This window comes from Salvelinus sp. IW2-2015, linkage group LG23 (assembly GCF_002910315.2).
Source record: "Salvelinus sp. IW2-2015 linkage group LG23, ASM291031v2, whole genome shotgun sequence".
Classification (NCBI taxonomy): Eukaryota; Metazoa; Chordata; class Actinopteri; order Salmoniformes; family Salmonidae; genus Salvelinus; species Salvelinus sp. IW2-2015.
In genome coordinates this window covers 41,139,691-41,160,600 of record NC_036863.1, presented here as the reverse complement: position 1 = coordinate 41,160,600, position 20,910 = coordinate 41,139,691, and the positions used below count along the sequence as shown (strand labels likewise).

At 43.3% G+C, this 20,910-nt stretch overlaps 1 protein-coding gene across 1 annotated transcript in view; it reads right to left on the bottom strand.

Moving 5' to 3' along the window:
* LOC111951074 (neurexin-1-beta-like) overlaps nucleotides 1-20,910 on the bottom strand; it is a 146,156-nt gene that overhangs the window by 125,034 nt on the left and 212 nt on the right. Inside the window, exon 2 of the mRNA XM_023969072.3 lies at nucleotides 20,719-20,838. Within this exon, the coding sequence (XP_023824840.1) occupies nucleotides 20,719-20,838 (120 nt within the window). The remainder of the gene's footprint in view (nucleotides 1-20,718; nucleotides 20,839-20,910) is intronic.

Sequence of the window (20,910 nt, the reverse complement as noted above, 5' to 3'; positions counted from 1 at the left end):
GCAGTATAGGCCAGGCAGGCAGCTGCAGTCCCCTGACAGCATCCATAGAACAAATGCATTCCTCTCAGCCTGAGCTGCTGCGTGGTCTGAGTGTACAATAAACCAGTCCATGTTTCCCCGGCAGCACAGGGCACAGAGGGAGGCTGAGAGAGGGCTGGGRAGGGGACTGTCTGCTTGGTATGCAGCGCCAGCTCAATGCCAGTCCCAAAACTGGACAGGTTGTCACTGCCTGGAGGACACTTCCAGCAATCTACAGCAATCTCCAGATACCGACAAGGACACGAATGCTCTCTGCTCACGTTCTGTCGGCCCAGAGACAGAGATGAGAATTAGAATGAGTGTAAGGTGGAGGTCATCYTCACTGCAAGGGAGGGAATGTACGATGAGAGAAGCCGTGCAGCTTTACTATCAAAGCTTCCTCACCTCTTCTCCCATCATCTGTAGAAATAGTTGAGCAAATGTCTCCAAAAGGTAAATCACAGTTATCATTGACGGGCCCTGGATATAACCCATCAGTGCCGAGTTAACTTATCATCCATGCCTTATCTACCAAACAGACATAGAGGAGTTTTTATAGATCTGTCAACATTGCAGGTGGGAGAGAAGTCATCTGAACGTGTGATGTTAGCAAAACCTCTCAGAGAACCCGGACACAAAGAATCAAAGTCAGARGGAGGAAGACATGTTCCTCTGCCTATTTCCCCCAAAACGAAGGTTCTTACCCAGTGCCTTGCAAGTTGCAAGAAAAGGGGTTTTAACGATATACTGTACATTGCATGAATAATATGATCGCATAGACTGGCAACTCACTTGTTAAACATCTAGTAAACCGCCTCTTCTTCACACTGTGTATGAAAGAGAAACATGTTTCAAGGAATGTAGAAAACCTCTTAAGGGAACCCAGATGGCTGTCATACTGTAGATTAGGTGTTGGGCTACGGGGGAGTATTGGCGTAGAGCAGGAAAAATAACTTTATAATGTTAACCGTCAATGTGTTCAGCCATGAGCAATGCAATACTGATCATTACATGTACATGACCTCACCTCCAAATGATGCCCTTTCATACTGTATGTGTGCTCCGTTTAATAGCATCTCTTCCTTWCCTGGTTCGATATTCCCTGGGGATTTCTGTGCATGAACTCTTTCAGCCAGATGTCAGCGTGGCAGAGGGCGTAGCCCTCAGCCCAGCTCCTTGTGACAGTGTGGTCTGCACCTGCCCATGACCGCCTCAATCAACTCTAGGCCGTTCCAGACTGATATACTGGCTCKCAGGCAGCCCCTTTAGGAGCCCTCTTAGCTTTCTTGCTCACTCACTGTACTGTAGCAGAGAGACTGCAGCCTCTTTCATGAGCTACCTTCTGACACTCTTGAGAACTAAGATAAGTAGTCAACTGCGTTCACTGATATCTGGAGTATTTTCTCTCCGTTTCGATATTTCACTTGAGACTATTTGTAGGGAAGCATACGACACAAAGATAGTATTCTGTGTATATACAAATACAGTTTATACTATTATTATACATTTAATATGACATATTTCCGGCTGTTTTTTTTATCTGACTTAAATACATGTTCCATTACAGGTGAGGGTCAGCAGGTACCATCATAAAGAGAAGTACATTTTCCACTGGAGTGGGTTTGAGAGGGAGTTGAGAACAACACAAGTTTTTATGAAGGAATATTTTTGGTTTAATGATAGTGGCTTGTAATGTAATGTTTGAGGAAGACATAGTCAAACATCAGGGCTGTCTGTAATGGTGCCTCCACTCTCCCACTGACGGGCGAGATAAGAGGAAAGGGGAACTGCAGAAAATTAAAAAGTTCAAAAGATTCTGATTCAGTAAATTGCCTTTTTTTTTAAGCCAGTGTTTTTCCTAAGAAACTCTTTGGAGTTTCAATCACAGTTGCAAACAAAGTATCCACAGGCCTCCTGCTAACTCCAAAATGGTTTAAATTAAAAGAGCGCAACAGGGGGACATAATCTACTAAAATGCCATGTCAAGCTCTGCACTGTTGAAAGTCACACTAGTTCACGCCGGTGGAACCCACTGATTTCTTTTGTGTGTTTTTTTTTCATACAGAGATGGTAGGATAACTAGGCAACGCCTAGTTTGTTGTGATAAAACAGAACTTGTGTGAGAAACTGTGAAAAGGCCCAGYGACAGTTTTCGTGTCAATGTATCTTATGTCCATCACTAATCAGTTAGAGAGAGATTACAATGCTCAACGGTACTCTATATYCAAGAGGGTATACAACATGCGATACAACAGGGTACCCCAACTGCCGGGGATTTTATTTGGCCCCATTTCTGAGCAAATGTTTTTAAAAAATTWGGTTTTATAGTTGGACATAAAAKACTGTAAAAACACCAGAAAATCAGATCGAAGTGATTTTCACTTTGGAAATCTGTCCCAAAGTATTCAAACAAATAATAGAGATATACAGTTGAAGTCGGAAGTTTACATAGACTTTAGCCAAATACATTTAAACTCAGTTTTTCCCAATTCCTGACATTTAATCCTAGTAAGAATTCCCTGTCTTAGGTCAGTTAGGATCACCACTTTATTTTAAGAATGTGAAATGTCAGAATAATAGTAGAGAGAATGATTTATTTCAGCTTTTATTTCTTTCATCACATTSCCAGTGGGTCAGAAGTTTACATACACTCACCTAGTTTTTGGCAGCATTGCCTTTAAATTGTTTAACTTGGGTCAAACGTTTCGAGTAGCCTTCCACAAGCTTCCCACAATAAGYTGGGTGAATTTTGGCCCATTCCTCCTGACAGAGCTGGTGTAACTGCGTCAGGTTTGTAGGCCTCCTTGCTTGCACACGCTTTTTCAGTTCTGCCCACACATTTCTATAGGATTGAGGTCAGGGCTTTGTGATGGCCACTCCAATACCTTGACTTTGTTGTCCTTAAAGCCATTTTGCCACAACTTTGGAAGTATGCTTGGGGTCGTTGACCATTTGGTAGACCCATTTGCGACCAAGCTTTAACTTCCTGACTGATGTCTTGAGATGTTGATTCAATATATCCACATAATTTTACTGCCTCATGATGCCATCTATTTTGTGAAGTGCACCAGTCCCTCCTGCAGCAAAGCCACCCCACAACATGATGCTGCCACCCCCGTGCTTCAAGGTTGGATGGTGTTCTTTGTCTTGCAAGCCTCCCCCTTTTTCCTCCAAACATACCGATGGTCATGATGGCCAAACAGTTCTATTTGTTTTCATCAGACCAGAGAACATATCTTTGTCTCCATGTGCAGTTGCAAACCATAGTCTGGCTTTTTTATGGCGGTTTTTGGAGCAGTGGCTTTTTCCTTGCTGAGTGGCCTTTCAGGTTATGTCGATATAGGACTTGTTTTACTGTGGATATAGATACTTTTGTACTCGTTTCTTCGCATCTTCACAAGGTCCTTTGCTGTTGTTCTGGGATTGATTTGCACTTTTCACACCAAGGTACATTCATCTCTAGGAGACGAAGGCGTCTCCTTCCGAGCGTTATGACGGCTGCATGGTGTGTATACTTGCATACTATTGTTTGTACAGATGAACGTGGTACTTCAGGCGTTTGGAAATTGCTCTCAAGGATGAACCAGACTTGTGGAGGTTTACCATTTTTTTCTGATGTCTTGGCTGATTTCTTTTGATTTTCCATGATGTCAAGCAAAGAGGCACTGAGTTTGAAGGTAGGCCTTGAAATACTCCACAGGTACACCTTCAATTGACTCAAATGATGTCATTAGCCTATCAGATGCTTCTAAAGCATGACATCATTTTCTGTAATTTTCCAAGCTGTTTAAAGGCACAGTCAACTTAGTGTATGTACATTTCTGACCCCACTGGAATTGTGATACAGTGAATTATAAGTGAAATAATCTGTCTGTAACAATTGTTGGAAAAATTACTTGTGTCATGCACAAAGTAGATGTCCTAACCGACTTGCAAAACTATAGTTTAACAAGAATTTGTGGAGTGAGTGAAAAACAAGTTTTAATGACTCCAACCTAAGAGTATGTAAACTTCTGACTGCAACTGTAGGTACCTGCCAAAATAAGAAAAACACCAACATAAAGTCTTAATAGGGGTGGTTGGCCATTAAGCCAGAACAGCTTCATTGCACCTTGCCTTCAGATAGAGTGTCTGGAACTCTATTGGAGGGATGGGACACCATTCTTCAAAGGGAAATGCCATCTTTTGGTTTCGTTGATGGAACACTATCTCAGGTACGGTCCAGAATCTCCCATTGGGGTTCAATTGGGTTAAGATCTGGTGGTGGAGACGGCCATGGCATATAGCCTACATTGTTTTCATGCACATCAAACCATTCAGTGACCCTTTGTGCACTGTGGATGGCGGCTTGTCATCCTATGGGGGCATAGCCATGGTGGCCAAAATAATGGCCTGCCCAGCATTTTTAATACATGACCCTAATCATGATGGGATGTTCATTGCTTAATTAACTCAGGAACCACACCTGTGTGGAAGCACCTGCTTTCATATACTCATTGTATCCCTCATTCAAGTTTTTCCATTATTTGGGCTGTTACGTGATCATATAAAAATGTAAGCAGGGTTTTAAATGATTATTATTATGTTTTCGTTACATTTACATTACATTTAAGTCATTTAGCAGACGCTCTTATCCAGAGCGACTTACAAATTGGTGCATTCACCTTATGATATCAGTGGAACAACCACTTTACAATAGTGCATCTAACTCTTTTAAGGGGGGGGGGGGTTAGAAGGATTACTTTATCCTATCCTAGGTATTCCTTAAAGAGGTGGGGTTTCAGGTGTCTCCGGAAGGTGGTGATTGACTCCGCTGACCTGGCGTCGTGAGGGAGTTTGTTCCACCATTGGGGTGCCAGAGCAGCGAACAGTTTTGACTGGCTGAGCGGGAACTGTACTTCCTCAGAGGTAGGGAGGCGAGCAGGCCAGAGGTGGATGAACGCAGTGCCCCTTGTTTGGGTGTAGGGCCTGATCAGAGCCTGAAGGTACGGAGGTGCCGTTCCCCTCACAGCTCCGTAGGCAAGCACCATGGCTTGTAGCGGATGCGGCTTCAACTGGAAGCCAGTGGAGAGAGCGGAGGAGCGGGGTGACGTGAGAGAACTTGGGAAAGTTGAACACCAGACGGGCTGCGGCGTTCTGGATGAGTTGTAGGGGTTTAATGGCACAGGCAGGGAGCCCAGCCAACAGCGAGTTGCAGTAATCCAGACGGGGAATGACAAGTGCCTGGATTAGGACCTGCGCCGCTTCCTGCGTGAGGCAGGGCGTACTCTGCGAATGTTGTAGAGCATGAACCTACAGGAACGGGTCACCGCCTTGATGTTAGTTGGAACAACAGGGTGTTGTCCAGGATCACGCCAAGGTTCTTAGCACTCTGGGAGGAGGACACAATGGAGTTGTCAACCGTGATGGCGAGATCATGGAACGGGCAGTCCTTCCCCGGGAGGAAGAGCAGCTCCGTCTTGCCGAGGTTCAGCTTGAGGTGGTGATCCGTCATCCACATGATATGTCTGCCAGACATGCAGAGATGCGATTTCACCACCTGGTTATCAGAGGGGGAAGGAGAAGTTAATGTGTGTCGTCTGCATAGCAATGATAGGAGAGACCATGTGAGGATATGACAGAGCCAAGTGACTTGGTGTATAGCGAGAATAGGAGAGGGCCTAGAACAGACCCTGGGGGACACCAGTGGTGAGAGCACGGGTGCGGAGACGATTCTCGCCACGCCACCTGGTAGGAGCGACCTGTCAGGTAGGACGCAATCAAGCGTGGACCTTGCCGGAGATGCCCAGCTCGGAGAGGGTGGAGAGGAGGATCTGATGGTTCACAGTATCAAAGGCAGCCGATAGGTCTAGAGGATGAGAGCAGAGGAGAGAGAGTTAGCTTTAGCAGTGCGGAGCGCCTCCGTGCACAGAGAAGAGCAGTCTCAGTTGAATGACTAGTCTTGAAACTGACTGATTTGGATCAAGAAGGTCATTCTGAGAGAGATAGCAGGAGAGCTGGCCAAGGACGGCACGTTCAAGAGTTTTGGAGAGAAAAGAAAGAAGGGATACTGGTCTGTAGTTATTGACATCAGAGGGATCGAGTGTAGGTTTTTTCAGAAGGGGTGCAACTCTCGCGTCTCTTGAAGACGGAAGGACGTAGCCAGCGGTCAAGGATGAGTTGATGAGCGAGGTGAGGTAAGGAGAAGGTCTCCGGAAATGGTCTGGAGAAGAGAGGAGGGGATAGGTCAAGCGGGCAGGTTGTTGGGCGGCCGGCCGTCACAAGACGCGAGATTTCATCTGGAGAGGAGGGGAGAAAGAGGTCAAAGCACAGGGTTAGGGCAGTGTGAGCAGAACCAGCGGTGTCGTTTGACTTAGCAAACGAGGATCGGATGTCGTCGACCTTCTTTTCAAAATGGTTGACGAAGTCATCCGCAGAGAGGGAGGAGGGGGGAGGAGGGGAGGAGGATTCAGGAGGGAGGAGAAGGTGGCAAAGAGCTTCCTAGGGTTAGAGGCAGATGCTTGAATTTAGAGTGGTAGAAATTGGCTTTAGCAGCAGAGACAGAAGAGAGAATGTAGAGAGGAGGGAGTGAAAGGTGCCAGGTCCGCAGGGAGGCGAGTTTTCCTCCATTTCCGCTCGGCTGCCCGGAGCCCTGTTCTGTGAGCTCGCAATGAGTCGTCGATTTCGTCAAATATTATATTGGTTTGGCATCTTGTGGTCAATTTGCAGTCTGCTAATTATTTGTAACTATGTTCCCGGCTACCTGACCACCCTCTCGAGACAAAAATCGGTCAGGCGGCTGAATCTGGCTGATGATCCCTGTTATACAACATGCCACAGAACAGGTATGATTCATCTCAGGGACAATGGTACGGTATGCAGCGGTATAGATTAGACTTAATATCCTAACTCTCACCAATTAGTTTCCGTGACATTCAAGTGATATTGAACTCCCTCTCCGGCAGCCAGGGTGCAGAGTGAGACATAGGAGCCCATGACTGATCATCAAACACCCCGTCTCCCATCAGAGAAGCTGGCAGGGACTCACACTCGCTGGTCTTTTCCAATCTGCTAAACAAAGCTGAACACTGCCACTGCCTGTTTGCACTCTACGAGCTGCAAGCACATCATCAGCTTGCATCAAATTATCTCTGTCTAGAACACGTAACCCAAAGGTTGGAAAGGTCAGCGGAGCACTGTCCAGTGGATCTGATAATTAAATGGGTTACACAGACTAAATGGGTTACACAAACGAAAGCCTCACATACAGGGTTTACTGCATGGGCCTCAACAACACAGCTAGTTCCAAATACAAGCACAACAAGAATGTATTTGACTAGAAAGAGGAAAGTACATTTAATGCATCACTAGACTCATGTCATTTACTGGTAATTCAGTAGAAACACCCAGTATCAACACTGAAAAGACAATTGCGCACTTATTCAATAACACATTTGTCAAACAGTACATACAGTTCATACATACATTTTTCATGGTTTGTCGGCTCTCAGGCTACCCTTTTGTAGACATTCTGGTGGAATGTGTCCTACCTCCAGTATTTCATCATATATCACAAATAGTGACCTTTGTGTCTCTGAACACAGTGTCCTATTAAAATGTCTGTGTTTATGGCCCAGGTAGCCATGCCAGGCAATTACAAGACGCTCGTGCTTTGTTACCTGTGTAATGAAGCGTTTCTGAGCTGAGCTAGCAGCCAGTTCCTTAGGGCTTCTGTTCTGTCTGACTCATGCAGTGCCTTGCAAAAGTATTCATCCCCTTGGTGTTTTTCCTATTTTGTTGCATTACACCCTGTCATTTAAATGCATTTTTATTTGGATTTCATGTAAATGGACATACACAAAATAATCCAAATTGGTGAAGTGAAATGAAAAAAAGAACTTGTTCAAAAAAATTTAAACGGGAAAAGTGGTGCGTGCATATGTATTCACCCCCGTTGCTATGAAGCACCTAAATAAGATCTGGTGCAACCAACTAACTTCAGAAGTCACATAATTACTAAAATAAGTCCACCTGTGTGCAATCTAAGTGTCACATGATCTGTCACATGATCTCAGTATATATCACCTGTTCTGAAAGGCCCCAGAGTCTGCAACACCACTAAGCAAGGGGTGGCACCATGAAGACCAAAGAGCTCTCCAAACAGGTCAGGGACACAGTTGTGGAGAAGTAGAGATCAGGGTTGGATTATAAAAAATATCAAAACATCCCACAGAGCACCATTAAATCCATTATTAAAAAATGGAAACAATCTGGCACCACACAAACCTGCCAAGAGAGGGCCGCTCACCAAAACTCACGGACCAGTTATGGAGGGCATTAATCAGAGAGGCAACATAGAGACCAAAAATAACCTTGAAGGAGCTGTAAAGTTCCACAGTGGAGATTGGAGTATCTGTCCATAGGACCACTTTAAGCCATACACTCACAGAGTTGGGCTTTACGAAGAGTGCCAGAAAAAAGCCATTGCTTAAGAAAAAAATCAGCAAACACATTTGGTGTTCGCCAAAAGGCATGTGGAGACTCCCCAAACATATAGAAGAAGGTACTCTGGTCAGATGAGACTAAAATGTGCTTTTTGGCCATCAAGGAAAACGCTATGTCTGGCGCAAACCCAACACCTCTCATCACCCCGAGAATACCATCCCACAGTGAAGCAGTGGTGGGAGCATCATGCTGGTGGGATGTTTTTCATCGGCAGGGACTGGAAAACTGGTCAGAATTGAAGGAATGTGGATGGTGCTAAATACAGGGAAATTCTTGGGGGAAACCTGTTTCAGTCTTCCAGAGATTTGAGACTGGGACGGAGTTTCACCTTCCAGCAGGATAATGACCATAAGCATACTGCTAAAGCAACGCTTGAGTGGTTTAAGGGGAAACATTTAAATGTCTTGGAATGGCCTAGTCAAAGCCCAGACCTCAATCCAATTGAGAATCTGTGGTATGACTTAAAGATTGCTGTACACCAGCAGAACCCATCCAACTTGAAGGAGCTGGAGCAGTTTTGCCTGAAGAATGGCTAGATGTGCCAAGTGGCTAGATGTGCCAAGCTTTTGAGACATACCCCTAGAGACTTGCAGCTGTAATTGCTACAAAAGCTGGCTCTACAAAGTATTGACTTAGGGGGGTGAATAGTTATTCACGCTCAAGCTTTCTGTTTGTCTTATTTCTTTGTTTGTTTCACAATAAAATATATTTTGCATCTTCAAAGTGGTAGGCATGTTGTGTAAATCAATTGATACAACGCTCCAAAAAATCTATTTTAATTCCAGGTTGTAAGGCAACAAAATAGAAAAAATGTCAAGGGGGTGAACACTTTCGCAAGCCACTGTACACAAACAACCTGCGAGAGACAGACAGCCCTACCACTGAACAGACCTGAGAGAGTAGACAGCCCTACCACTGAACAGACCAGAGACAGACAGCCCCAGAGGCATTGAAGATGGCTGGACAGGGACAGACCTGAGAGATAGACACCCTAGCAGCAGTGAACAGGGCAGGCTGGGTGGTAATCTGAAGGACATGAACAAGGAGTGGAAATAGTTATTGATGTGAGTAGATGAGCACAAAGCGAGCAGAAAGAACTAGAGAGGTGATCAACTTAGAAAGAGGAGGTAAAGTGAGTCAGTCCAGGTCTGTGATGTATTACAGGGGACATGGAAGTGTAGCATCTCGTTTGTGTTATAGCTCGCTGCAGCTCAAGGGTTAAGACTGGGGTGCAATGCAAAGAACCCTTAGCAGCATGAACCCTGAGAAATCTGAGCAGATGCCATGGAGATGACTGAAGAGGGATTATCAAACGGGAGTCCTTGAGGGCAGCACACTGGAAGAGCTGAAACGTGTTCTGCTTTCTAATGGTAGTGAGAGAAGTTAGGAAGGCTGGTATGAGAAGAAGCGGGAGAGAGAACAAACACGAGATGATTCGCTATTTTAAAAACCCTTCCCGGAAGTCAAATGACCTGGTGGCCTCATGGTGGAATGTCATATTTTTTCATCATTTTATAATTAATAAACATTCATAAAAAATCGGTAAGTCAAACAGTTTGGTTTTATATTCTTCTGTGATGTATGCATTCAGGAAGTGTGCAGATCTCTTCGATTCGTTCCACATTTTGTTACGTTACAGCCGTATTAAGAAATGTACAATACCAGTCAAAGCTTTGGACACTCATTCGGGGTTTTTTCTTAAGTTAAGGGGTCTGATACTTTCGCGAATGTACTGTAATAAGTGTAATATTGAGTGTAATATGAGTGTAATATTGAGATGCGAACTCAAAATTGAAAACATTTCAACTCTATATCTGAGCCCATAACCATGTGTGTGAGGTGCATACTTTTGTTTCAAAGTACATTTGTTTGACTGATTTTAGCCCACTGCAGTAAAAGGTTACTTGATTATTGATAGAGTTCTTACCTTGGTGTCCCTTTAGTTAAACATATATTATATAAAATCCTGTATATTAATTAAATTATATACTTAATACAGTATATTGGTGTTACTCTGTTTAGTCTTTTGTTTAAGCTATTGCTAAATACAGGTAAAACAAAGTACAATAGGCCTATATACCAACAACAGTTTGCGGTCTAGGAATCCCTATGCTGTTGTTCATTCTTCCTCCCATCCAGGCAGTGTGAAGACAGATCATGAATATTCCAAAACAATCTTGTCTCATTATAGAGGTTAACCTGTCATTACACCCTCCATATGTTTGCCTTGCAGAAAGAACTCTAGTGTGAGAATTAAAGCACAGAACACCAACCTGGTGGCACTCGAACCCAGCTCACATCTGGATGTCTATGATGATTAGTCTAGACCTAACACTATATCATTATTCTGACAACAAACATAAAAAGCATATTGATGGTTATTGTTTGAGGGTAAAAGAACAAAGTAAGAACAGGAGTATTTGGTTCCGTTTTGAGTATAACATATCTAAACGGACTCTGTATAGCTTGGTTGGCTTAAAAAATAACAACAAAAGGAGAACGTAATTACATTCTCTCCGAATCTCTGTTTCTGGATATATTTTTTTCTTCCTATTAATTGTGAGCCCAAATGTAAAGTAAATACAGCGCTTGTTTTGTCACCAAGTTGTCAGTGAAAGTTTTAATAGTAGTTGTTTTAGTGCGTTTAAAYTACAATGTCAACGTGTCAAGTCATTCCCAGAGCAAAAACACTTCTAATCAACACAAACAGTACCGCATGTCCAAACCTTCTGTCAGTGACTGATTGAAGCCGTTTCAAGACAAACCATTATCAGAGTCTGAAATCTAAGATGTTCACGTTCTCATACGTTGCCGTGTATGAGAACGTACAGTAGCTGAGGGTATCAGTAAGGCTATAGCAGCAGCTGAATCCTCACTGYCCTTGTCATAACGAGGCTGCAACAGTGTGCGTTGCTATCTGAAATGGATCATCTAAATTTCTCCCCCAAGGGAGCTGGAGTATCGAGTTATTGCCCCCCTCACTTTATAAAGCACTGCATCATATATATATTGAAGTCATAGGCCKAATAACTCTGAGGCATACACAAAAAGCACCATTACTTGGTTAATATTTCTGCACGTCACTGCAGCAAAYGAGGATGAACTCTTCGAGGCCACTTGACAGAAAGCTTATGTTAATCCTCTGCTATTATGACCAATAAGAGCCCTTGAATTAGCATTAAAAACAACACAGTTATTTAGTACAGAGGAAGAAATCAACTGCGAAGTCAAATAGGTTACTATAAACATCCTACTGTGAGTCATCTCTAAGTAACATAGAAAATACAGAGCAATTATTTCCAACTTATTAAAAATGTATTTATATTGCATTAGCAAACACACACACACACACACACACACCTGAAACCTCTTTGTAGTATTTATGAAATACAGGACCCACTATTTTCATTTAGCACATTAGTCTGTTCCCCAGAGCTTTTTTATGGAAGYAAAATGAAGGGAGAGCAAAAACAACATATCATTTCCTGGCAATGTTTAGTGTCTTCCACACGGTTTTCTTCGGAATGCATTTGTGTCCAGTACATAGTTAAAGATTGCGCAGTACTGAGCAATGAGCAAGACGGCTGCCGTCTTGTGTGCTCCGACCAAACTTTGCTATTTTGTGATCCTTTTTGCGTTCATCTTTTTTTTGCACGAAATTAATCCGCTATCATTTTTTATGATTGACAAAAAAAATTGAACATCAAATCGGCAGTTACTAACCTCAATTCCGTATTCAATTCCGAAAATCGGCCACCACTTCCCGCCATTCTACTGGCCAATCAATTGCTAATAAGTTGGATTACCTGAGATCGCGGATTTGCTATCAACGGGACTCTCGTAACTGCAATATTCTCTGGTTTCCTGAAACATGGCTTTCGGACAAGACATGGCTATCCAAATCRATGGAGTGTCCATTCACCGAGCGGACAGGACATCAGATTCAGGGAAATCCAGAGRGGGAGGGGTATGTCTCTCATCAACAACAAATCGCGTGCAGACTTTAGACCCATTGTCCATCCGTCTTGGAATACCTGATGATCAAACAACGACCCTTCCACCTCCCAAGAGAGTTTTCATCTGTTATCAGGACTGCTGTATATATTCCACCTCAGAACAACAATAACAAGCTGGCACTTAGACTACAAACAAGCAGGAAGCCATGCACTCGGAGGCTGCTTTATTTGTTTCCGGTGATTTTAATTCTGCATCTCTAAGACATGTGATGCCCAACTTCTATCAACACATCTCCTTCACCAATAGGGGCAATAGAGATTGAGACCACTGTTATTCAACCCATAAGCCAGCATACAAGGCCCTCCCCAAAAGGGCAATATCGGGACAAGGTCGAATCCTATTATACCGGCTCCAACATTCAATGCATGTGGCAGGGCCTAATGTACATTACCAACTAAAAAGGAATCCTTAGACGTGATGTGCTCAACAATGCCTCTCTACCAGACAAACTCAATGCCTTTCATGTACGCTTTGACAAATACAACACAGAGCCCTGCATGAGGGTCCCCGCTGATCTGGAGGACTGGGTGATCTCTCTCTCTCCGAGGCTGACGTGAGTAAGGTTTTTAAAAGGGTCAACACATTCCAGGTCGTGTCCTCAGGACATGTGCAGACCACCGTGTATATCAATAATGGTCCACCATCCAAAGAACATCCAGCCAACTTGACACAACTGTGGGAAGCATTGGCGTTAACATGGGCCAGCATCCCTGTGGAACGCTTTCGACACCATGTAAAGTCCATGCCCYGACGAATTGAGGCTGTTCTGAGGGCAAAAGGGGGTGCAACTCAATATAAGGAAGGTGTTCCTAATGTTTTGTACACTCAGTGTATATTACCATTAGTATATTACCATAAGTATTTATATATTCCTGCTACCAGTCACTTTTCAGCCATGTCATATGAAAGGTACCAGTCAAAAGTTTGGATACACCTACTCATTCCAGGGTTTTTCTTTATTTTTACATTTTAGAATAATAGTGAAGACATCAAAGCTATGAAATAACACATATGGAATAATGTAGTAACCAAAAAAAGTGTTAAACAAATCAAAATATATTTTAGATTTTAGATTCTTCAAAGTAGCCACCCTTTGCCTTGATGACAGCTTTGCAGACTATTGGCATTCTCTCAACCAGCTTCACGAGGTAGTCCCCTGGAATGCATTTCAATTAACAGGTCTGCCTTGTTTAAAGTTAATTTATTTGATTCTTAATACGTTTGAGACAATCAGTTGTGTTGTGACAAGGTAGCGGTGGTATACAGAAGATAGCCCTATTTGGTAAAAGACCAACTTCATATTATGGCAGGAACAGCTCAAATAAGCAAAGAGAAACGACAGTCCATCATTACCTTAAGACATGAAGGTCAGTCAATCCGGAAAATGTCAAGACCTTTGAAAGTTTCTTCAAGTGCAGTCGGCTCTCATGAGGACCGGCACAGGAAAGGAAGACCCAGAGTTACCTCTGCTGCAGAGGATAAGTTCATTAGAGTTACCAGTCTCAGAAATTGCAGCCCAAATAAATGCTTCACAGACACATCTCAACATCAACTGTTCAGTGGCGACTGCTGGAATCAGGCCTTCATGGTCAAAWTGCTGCAAAGAAACCACTGCTTAAGGACACCAATAAGAAGAAGTGACTTGCTTGGGCCAAGAAACACAAGCAATGGACATTAGAACATTGGAAATCTGTCCTTTTGTCTGAGGAGTCCAAATGTGAGATTTTTGGTTCCAACCGGCGTGTCTTTGTGAGACGCAGAGTAGGTGAACAGATGGTCTCCGCATGTGTAGTTCCCACCGTGAAGCATGGAGGAGGAGGCGTGATGGTGCTTTGCTGTTGACACTGTCAGTGATTTATTTAGAATTCAAGGCACACTTAACCAGCATGGMTACCACAGCATTCTGCAGCGATATGCCATCCCATCTGGTTTGCGCTTAGTGGGACTATTATTTGTTTTTCAACAGGACTATGACCCAACACACCTCCAGGCTGTGTAAGAGCTATTTGACCAAGAAGGAGAGTGATGGAGTGTTGCATCAGATGATCTGGCCTCCACGATCATACAACCGCAACCAAATTGAGATGGTTTGGGATGAGTTGGACCGCAGAGTGAAGGAAAAGCAACCAACAAGTGCTCAGCATATGTGGGAACTCCTTCAAGACTGTTGGAAAAGTCCCTAAATGCCTATGTTGATCCTACAGCCATTGTATGCAGTAATCATGTGCCTATGAACCAGAGTTATACTGTTAGCACTGAGGCGGTGTGCCCTAGTAGGAAGTCCACTGTGTGCAGCTCACCCTRCACTAACATAGACATGAATATGTCTACTTCTGCTAAGCTTCCCAGTAAATCAATGACAATAATCAAGCATCCCAGAAAAGTGCTAAAAATACCCTACGTTAACATATGTAGCTTAAGAAACAAGGTTCATTAAGTCAATAACTTGCTAGTAACAGATGACATTCATATTCTGWCAATCTCTGAAACTCACTTAGGTAATACCCTTGATGATACAGAGGTAGCAATACATGGTTATAACATCTACAGAAAATACATAAATGTAGATGGTGGCAGATTTGTGGTCTATATTAAGAAYCACATTTCTGTAAAGCTTAGAGAGGATCTTATGTTAAATACTGTTGAAGTAATATGGCTACAGGTTCATCTGCCTCACCTAAAGCCCATTCTTGTGGGAAGCTGCTATAGACCACCAACTRCTAACAGTCAGTATCTGGATAATATGTGTGAAATGCTTGAAAAAGTATGTGATATCAATACAATGTTATACAACAGGTGTAGACCTTACAGTGAAATGCTTACTTACAAGCCCTTAACCAACAATGCAGTCTAAAGAAAATCCCCCCAAAAATAAGAGATAAGAATAACAAATAATTAAAGAGCAGCAGTAAATAATATAACAGTAGCGGGGCTATATACAGGGGGGTACCGGTACAGAGTCAATGTGTCAATGTTATTAATTACATAATTACCTCGACCGGTGTCGAGGTAATTGAGGTAATTATGTACATGTAGGTAGAGTTATTAAAGTGGCTATCCATAGATAATAACAGAGTAGCAGCAGCRTGGGGGTGGGGGCGATGCAAATAGTCTCGGTAGCCATTGGATTAGCTGTTCAGGAGTCTTATGACTTGGGGGTAGAAGCTGTTTAGAAGCCTCTTGGACCTAGACTTGGCGCTCCGGTACCGCTTGCCGCGTGGTAGCAGAGAGAACAATCTATAACTAGGGTGGCTGGAGTTTTTGACAATTTTTAGGGACTTCCTCTGACACCGCCTGGTATAGAGGTCCTGGATGGCAGGAAGCTTGGCCCCGGTGATGTACTGGACTGTACGCACTACCCTCTGCAGTGCCTTGCGGTCGGGGGCCGAGCAGTTGCCATACCAGGCAGTGATGCAACCCGTCAGGATGCTCTCGATGGTGCAGCTGTAAAACTTTTTGAGGATCTCAGGACCCATGCCAAATATTTTCAGTCTCCTGAGGAGGGAATAGGTTTTAYTGTGCCCTCTTCACAATTGTCTTGGTGTGCTTGGACCATGTTAGTTTGTTGGTGATGTGGACGCCAAGGAACATGAAGCTCTCAACCTGCTCCAATACAGGCCCGTCGATGAGAATGGGGGTGTGCTCAGTCCTTTTCCTGTAGTCCACGATCATCTCCTTTGTCTTGGTTACGTTGAGGGATAGGTTGTTACTCTGGCACCACACGGCCAGGTCTCTAACCTCCTCCCTATAGGCTGTCTCGTCGTTGTCTGTGATCAGGCCCACCACTATTGTGTCATCAGCAAACTTAATGATGATGTTGGAGTCGTGCCTGGCCGTAGAGTCATGAGTGAACAGGGAGTACAGGAGGGGACTGAGCACGCACCCCTGAGGGGCCCCCGTGTTGAGGATCAGCGTGGCGGATGTGTTGTTACCTACCCTTACCACCTGGGGSCGGCCCGTCAGGAAGTCCAGGATCCAGTTGCAGAGGGAGGTGTTTARTCCCAGGGTCCTTAGCTTAGTGATGAGCTTTGAGGGCACTAAGGTGTTGAACGCTGAGCTGTAGTCAATGAATAGCATTCTCACATAGGTGTTCCTTTTGTCCAGGTGTGTAAGGGCAGTGTGGAGTGCAATAGAGATTGCATCATCTGTGGATCTGTTGGTGCAGTAAGCAAATTGGAGTGGGTCTAGGGTTTCTGGGAAAATGGTGTTGATGGGAACCATGACCAGCCTTTCAAAGCCTTTCATGGCTACATACGTGAGTGCTACGGGTCGGTAGTCATTTAGGCAGGTTACCTTAGTGTTCTTGGGTACAGGGATTATGGTAGTTTGCTTGAAACATGTTGGTATTACAGACTCAGACAGGGAGAGGTTGCCCAGTGACACTTTCCAGTTGGTCAGCGCATGCTCGGAGTACACGTCCTGGTAATCCGTCTGGCCCAGCGGCCTTGTGAATGTTGACCTGTTTAAAGGTCTTACTCACATCGGCTGCGGAGAGCCTGATCACACAGTCGTCTGGAACGTCTGATGCTCTAGTGCATGTTTCATTGTTACTTGCCTCGAAGCGAGCATAGAAGTTATTTACCTCGTCTGGTAGGCTCGTGTCACTGGGCAGCTCTCGGCTATGCTTCCCTTTGTAGTCTGTAATAGTTTGCAAGCCCTGCCACATCCGACGAGTGTCGAAGCCGGTCTAGTAAGACACAGAGATATCTTTTCTGGGTGATTTCAGTATTGACTGGCTTTCATCAAGCTGCCCACTCAATAAAAAGCTTCAAACTGTAACCAGTGCCTGTCAACCTACCAGTGTAGTTACAAACAGCACAGTAATTCAATAATCAACATGTATTGATCACATCTTTACTAATGCTGCAGAAATGTGCTTTAAAGCAATATCCAAATCCATAGGATGTAGTGATCACAATATAGTAGCCATATCTAGGAAAACCAATGTTCCAAAGGCTGGGCCTAATATAGTGTATAAGAGGTCATACAAGAAGTTTTGCAGTGATTATTATGTTGATGTAAAGAATATATGCTGGTTGTGGTGTGTAATGAGGAACAACCAGACGTTGCACTTACCACATTTATGAAATGTCTTATTCCAGTTACTAATAAGCATGCACCCATTAAGAAAATGACTGTAAAAACTGTTAAATCCCCTTTGATTGATGATGAATTGAAAAATGGTATGATTGAGAGTGATGAGGCAAAAGGTATGGCAAATAAGTCTGGTAGCACAACTGATTGGCAAACGTACTGCAAATTGAGAAATCATGTGACTAAACTGAATAAAAAGAAGAAGAAACTATACTATACTATGAAACAAAGATAAAAGACATAAAGAATGATAGTAAAAAGGTTTGGCACACCTTAAATAAAATTTGGGGCCAGAAATAAAATTTGAATCAGATAGCTCATTCATCACAAAACCCACTGATATTGCCAACTACTTTAATTATTTTTTAATTGGCAAGACTGGCAAACTTAGGCATKACATGCCAGCAACAAACACTGACACTACACATCCAAGTATATYTGACCAAATTATGAAAGACAAGCATTGTAATTTTGAATTCCGTYAAGTGACTGTGGAAGAGGTGAAAAAATGATTGTTGTCTATCAACAATAACAAGCCACCGGGGTCTGACAACTTGGATGGAAAATTACTGAGGATAATCGCAGACAATATTGCCACTCCTATTTGCCATTTGTTCAATTTAAGCCTACAATAAAGTGTGTGCCCTCAGGTCTGGATGGAAGCAAAAATCATTCCGCTGCCTAAGAATAGAATAGACCCCTTTACTGGCTCAAATTGCTGCCTGTTACCAACCCTTAGTAAACTTTTGGAAAAACATGTGTTTAACCAGATACAATGCTATGTTACAGTAAACAAACTGACAACAGACTTTCAGCATGCTTATAGGGAAGGGAATTCAACAAGCACAGAACTTACACAAATGACTTTAGTTGCTGAATAAATTGATGATAAAAAGATTGTGGGTGTTTTTAGAACTTCAGTGCGCTTTGACATTATCGATCACAGTCTGCTGCTGGAAAAAACATATGTGTATGGCTTTACACCCCTGCTATTTTGTGGATAAAGAGTTACTGTCTAACAGAACATAGGGGTGTTCTTTAATGGAAGCCTTTCAACAAAATCCAGGAGAATCAGGAATTCCCCAAGGCAACTGTCTAGCCCCATTATTTTTGTACACGGGGAGCTAACATTAATGATATGCATGTCAACCTCTCATTGCTCAAATAGTAGGAGAGATTGACTTCATCACTACCTGTTTGTAAGAAGTGTTGACAAGCTGAATGCACCAAGCTGTCTGTTTAAACTACTAGCACACAGCTCAGACACCCATTCATACCCCACACGACATGCCTCCAGAGGTCTCTTACACAATCCCCCTGTCCAGAACAGACTATGGAGGCGCATCAGGTAACTGATGCAAGCAGTAGAATCAGATTTTTTAAAAATAGTTAGTTATACTATTCTGATATTGAATACTGCGCTGTTGGTAGTGCTTGCAATTAAGTATTTCACTGTACTTGTGCATGTGATAATAAAACTTGAAACTTGTTTGTGTCCACTAAACCATTTTCTTCATAATGCATGTGCCCAGTGGCAACAGCACTGGTTGACATTCCTGCAGCCAGCATGCCAATTGCACGCTCCATCAAAACTTGAGACATCTGTGCATTGTGTTTGTGACAAAACGGCCCATTTTAGAGTGGCCTTTTATGTCCACAGCACAAGGTGCACCTGTGTAATGATCATGCTGTTTAATCAGCTTCTTGATATGCCACAACTGTCAGGTGGATAAGATTATCTTGGCAATGAGAAATTATCACTAACAGGATGTAAACAAATGTGTGCACAACATTTGAGAGAAATACGGTTCTTGTGCGTATGACATTTTTGGGTGATCTTTATTTCAGCTCTTAAAACATGAGACCAACACTTTACTTTATATTTTTGTTCAGTGTAGTTGCAAAGTTGCTAATTAGCTAAAATGCAAAAAAAGTTGTCCATCATATGATTCAAACACACACAGCATTGGGCTGCTAGACCTTCGCGTTATATGCCTAACCATCCTCCCCGACCAACCTCCCTCTATCGTTTCTGTCTTAAGTAACCTATGCCTTTAACTATGAGTGAAATGCTCTTTATACAAAATCGTGTGGTAGAACACAAAAAAAATGTGTCTATTTCACAATAATTTATATAGTGGGTATTGATTCACATTATTTCCCAGTAAAATAGGAAAACAAAAAGCACCCCCCCCCCCCGCAAAGCATGGGTATGTTTGTATTTGCCTATACTACTGTATAATCAGACATGTTCGGGGAAAACTTTAATCCATTAGAAGGGAGGTACTAATAATCAGTCTTTCAGTATGTGCATATGTAGATCCTACAAGTCAATAACAATGACTAATAATGAACGATGGACTGAATGTAATGCAGAGGCATTAACTCCTCAGTTTAGAGGCTCTGACGAAGTGCATTAGAGAAGCCTCCTCACAGGAAGGTCAACGGGTGTCTGTTAGTCTGACCCAGGCATAATGACCACCAGAGACGGATTGGATCTGGAATTGTTTTTCCTTGCTTCCTTCTTCACTGCCTTTGATATGCCAGGATATTCGGACTGGCAGCCGTGAAGGACGGATACAATCTGCTGGTAAACAAAGTAAAGATGCACAGTCTCTTGTGACGACTAGACACGCAAGATTTGGTTCTGGGTTGCCGAGATTAGGATGCATGATACGTATTCCGTTTTGCAGCGGATGCACGCACATCATTTGATGAGGTGCTTTTGCAGTTGGAGCCACATAATGCATTGTGCCAATAATCATTTGACACGACAGTTGAATATAATGCACATAAACTTTGCTGAATATTTTTCATTCCCAATGTGCCTTCAAGTATTGCCATTACCGAGGTTGTAATAGATGTGGTATTAATAAATCCTTAGAAACGCAACTTCATTCTTGCTTCGTGTCAGCCGCGTTAAAAAAAAAACGAATTCAACTGCTGTTCTCTTCAACATTTTCCTTTGGGACGTCACCTCCTCTCCTTGTACTCTGTGACGTTTTCCAACGATGTCGGGGTGAAGTCACAAGGCAAGGACAAAGGAAACGCCTAATAAAGAAGAGTTGGGAACTGCACTGGTGAGATGAAAGAAATAGTACTCACGGTCACTGCAGAATGCTCCTCTGTAAGTGGTCATGGTGCAGTCACAGGAGAAGCCCTCCCACTGCTGGAGACACACCCCCTGGTTATGGCAGGAGTCCTCTGTACAGGTTGTGCTCAGGCCTGGGGTGGGGGGGGGGAAAGTATGCTCATGCAGTGAACCATAAGGTGGATCCACAGTTGACCTGTTCCTCA